Source organism: Malania oleifera, chromosome 12, assembly GCF_029873635.1.
Source record: "Malania oleifera isolate guangnan ecotype guangnan chromosome 12, ASM2987363v1, whole genome shotgun sequence".
In the NCBI taxonomy this organism is placed as follows: Eukaryota; Viridiplantae; Streptophyta; class Magnoliopsida; order Santalales; family Ximeniaceae; genus Malania; species Malania oleifera.
This window is the reverse complement of record NC_080428.1, coordinates 61,815,358-61,817,563: the sequence shown is the minus strand read 5'-3', so window position 1 is coordinate 61,817,563 and position 2,206 is coordinate 61,815,358. Positions and strand designations below refer to the sequence as shown.

Below are 2,206 nucleotides of genomic sequence, written 5' to 3'. Positions count from 1 at the left end.
AGTTTCTAATTTTGAAAATTAGCGATCTGTCATAGAATGTCACATTCGTGAGTACAGACTATGTATTAATTACATAAAAAAAACATTTGTATAAAAGCTACTTTTGACTTTTAGTATGACAAATATACTGTTTTTTCTTCGCTTTCCCTTTTATTTTTGAAAACGGCAAGATCTGACCATAAATTAACCGACTATCACTAGAACACCTAATGTGACAAAAAGCTTTTTTTTTTTTTTTTGGGGGGGGGGGGGGGGGGGGGAGGGAGGTAATTGACGGGCAAAACTTTGTGTCATTGTTTAATTCTAGTTGCCATTTGCAGCCACCCATTTTGAAATTCCTCCTAGATGCTCACTCATTGAATTTCAAGAAACAGTTTAATTAGCTATATGGATAAACTTTTTGGATATCAATATCGGTAGTTAATCAACCTAGATTTGGAATAAAAAAAAAAAAAAATGCTGGATGCAGTTTTAAGTGCATTAAGACAAAAGTCTCCAGCACAGATACTCTTTAGCTTTTTTCTCCTAGGACCTGAGACGCCCTCCTGGCTTTGCTCTTGGATACGGATTCAGAGAGGCCGTCCAGCAATTTCACCTCTAGTGACTTGAAGTGGGCTATCTGCATTTGCAGTTCCAAGTTCTCCTTCTTCAAGTTCTTGTTCTCCTCCATGAGCAAAACCCGATAAGCATCGTCGGTGGCGGCCTCTGGGCTTCCCTCCAAAGGTTTTAGGTGCGACGGGAAGACGCTGGGCTCGCACTTCTTCCGGCTGATCTCTGCCAGCAGATGCCTGCGCCCTCTCTGGAACTTCTCATGCTGGAACTCCCATCTTTTGGATGCTGCTTTCTTGAATCCCTGTTATGAATTGCAGCGCTAGAATATTTAGAAGCTAAATGACGCAATGCTAAAGAAAGGCATATATGAGAGAATATTGCAGCATCAACAAAAAGAAAGTCGTAGAGTAAGAATAAGAAGAAGAAGAAGAAGATGAAGGGTTGAATCTTCTGGTCTATACTTTGACTGCAGATGCTCACAATTCCTGAATTTGCAATCTTGATCAGACCTCTAACCTAATCTCACTACTGTCAACAGAAAACAGTCAGCTCTGGAATAATCAACAAACATGTTTTTCAGCTTTCACCAATCCAGGATTTGGCTTTTGACCCCAAAAAATTTTTTTTTAAAAACCAAAAAATGAGAATGAATGTAACAAAAATTTGTCCAAAGATCTTAATGATGGAAGCCAACAGGATAAAGAATTTCCACAATCTGCAGTTGCTTCAGAGTTCAGACCTTAAAAGGGTTAACCGAGAGTAACCAAAGAATTTTCCATCACTGAGCATCTTGGCGCCTAATTGATTAAACCGGTAAAATCATCTTGCACAAAAAACTAAAAAGAACTTTTGAACCAGGCAATGATGAAAGACCCTGGTTCAGAAGTTTACCAGTATTTTCATTTCTCTTTTCTGGGTCAGAGAGAGAGAGAGAGAGAGAACTCACGTAGGTATTAAGCTGCCGAACGAAGCTTGAGAAATTGTTATGCTTGAAGTATTTGGGGAGTACGATCTCTGAAAACTCTGCAGGGCACCAAACCACAAACCCAGTTCCTTCTGCATTCCATGTCACAATCTTTTCACCACCATCCCTACCACCATGAGCCTCCCCTTCCTCCAGAAGGTCGTATGTCTTTAACAGGAAGGGCGCAGGGGACCTTGCCCTCATGGACTGCCCTCCTGCTGTGCCCTGCGGGGCCAAGCTCATTCCCTGCTCTTCCTCCCAACCCCCCTGCCCTGCCATTAATTATTTTATGCTTACCAAACAGTCCTTTTGCCTTCAGCCCCCACCCTTTATATATATATATATATATATCTTCGTTAATTCCAGGGCCCCCTTTGCCCTTTTCCTGACCCTCTTTAGAATTTTTCTGCTCTCCGTGCATGCAACATTTTAAGGCTAGAGGAGAAAAAGTTCAAAGCCACACCACTTACCATAACTACTACTAGCAAGAAAAGAAGCCTACGGAAGGCTAGAAGAAGGAAGTTGAGTTATGGCACTAAAGTATAGGAAGATGGTGTCAAAATAGGCATATGTTGTCTAGTGACTGGTTTTGCTGACGCTTATCCAGCAGCCGTTGGATCAAGATCAGGGCCCACCTAAATCTTTTGGCCCCACATTATCTGAGAATGGCAGTTTAATTTACCTTATAAA

The 2,206-nt window shown here is 41.3% G+C and overlaps 1 protein-coding gene across 1 annotated transcript; it reads right to left on the bottom strand.

Moving 5' to 3' along the window:
• Positions 1–511: 511 nt before the first annotated feature.
• LOC131143955 (heat stress transcription factor B-4b-like) lies at positions 512–1,795 on the bottom strand. The gene is made up of 2 exons (XM_058092311.1): positions 1,499–1,795; positions 512–853 (listed from the first exon to the last, which is right to left on the bottom strand). Exons 1-2 carry the CDS (start codon positions 1,793–1,795, stop codon positions 512–514), a joined length of 639 nt encoding a protein of 212 aa, XP_057948294.1.
• Positions 1,796–2,206: the final 411 nt, after the last annotated feature.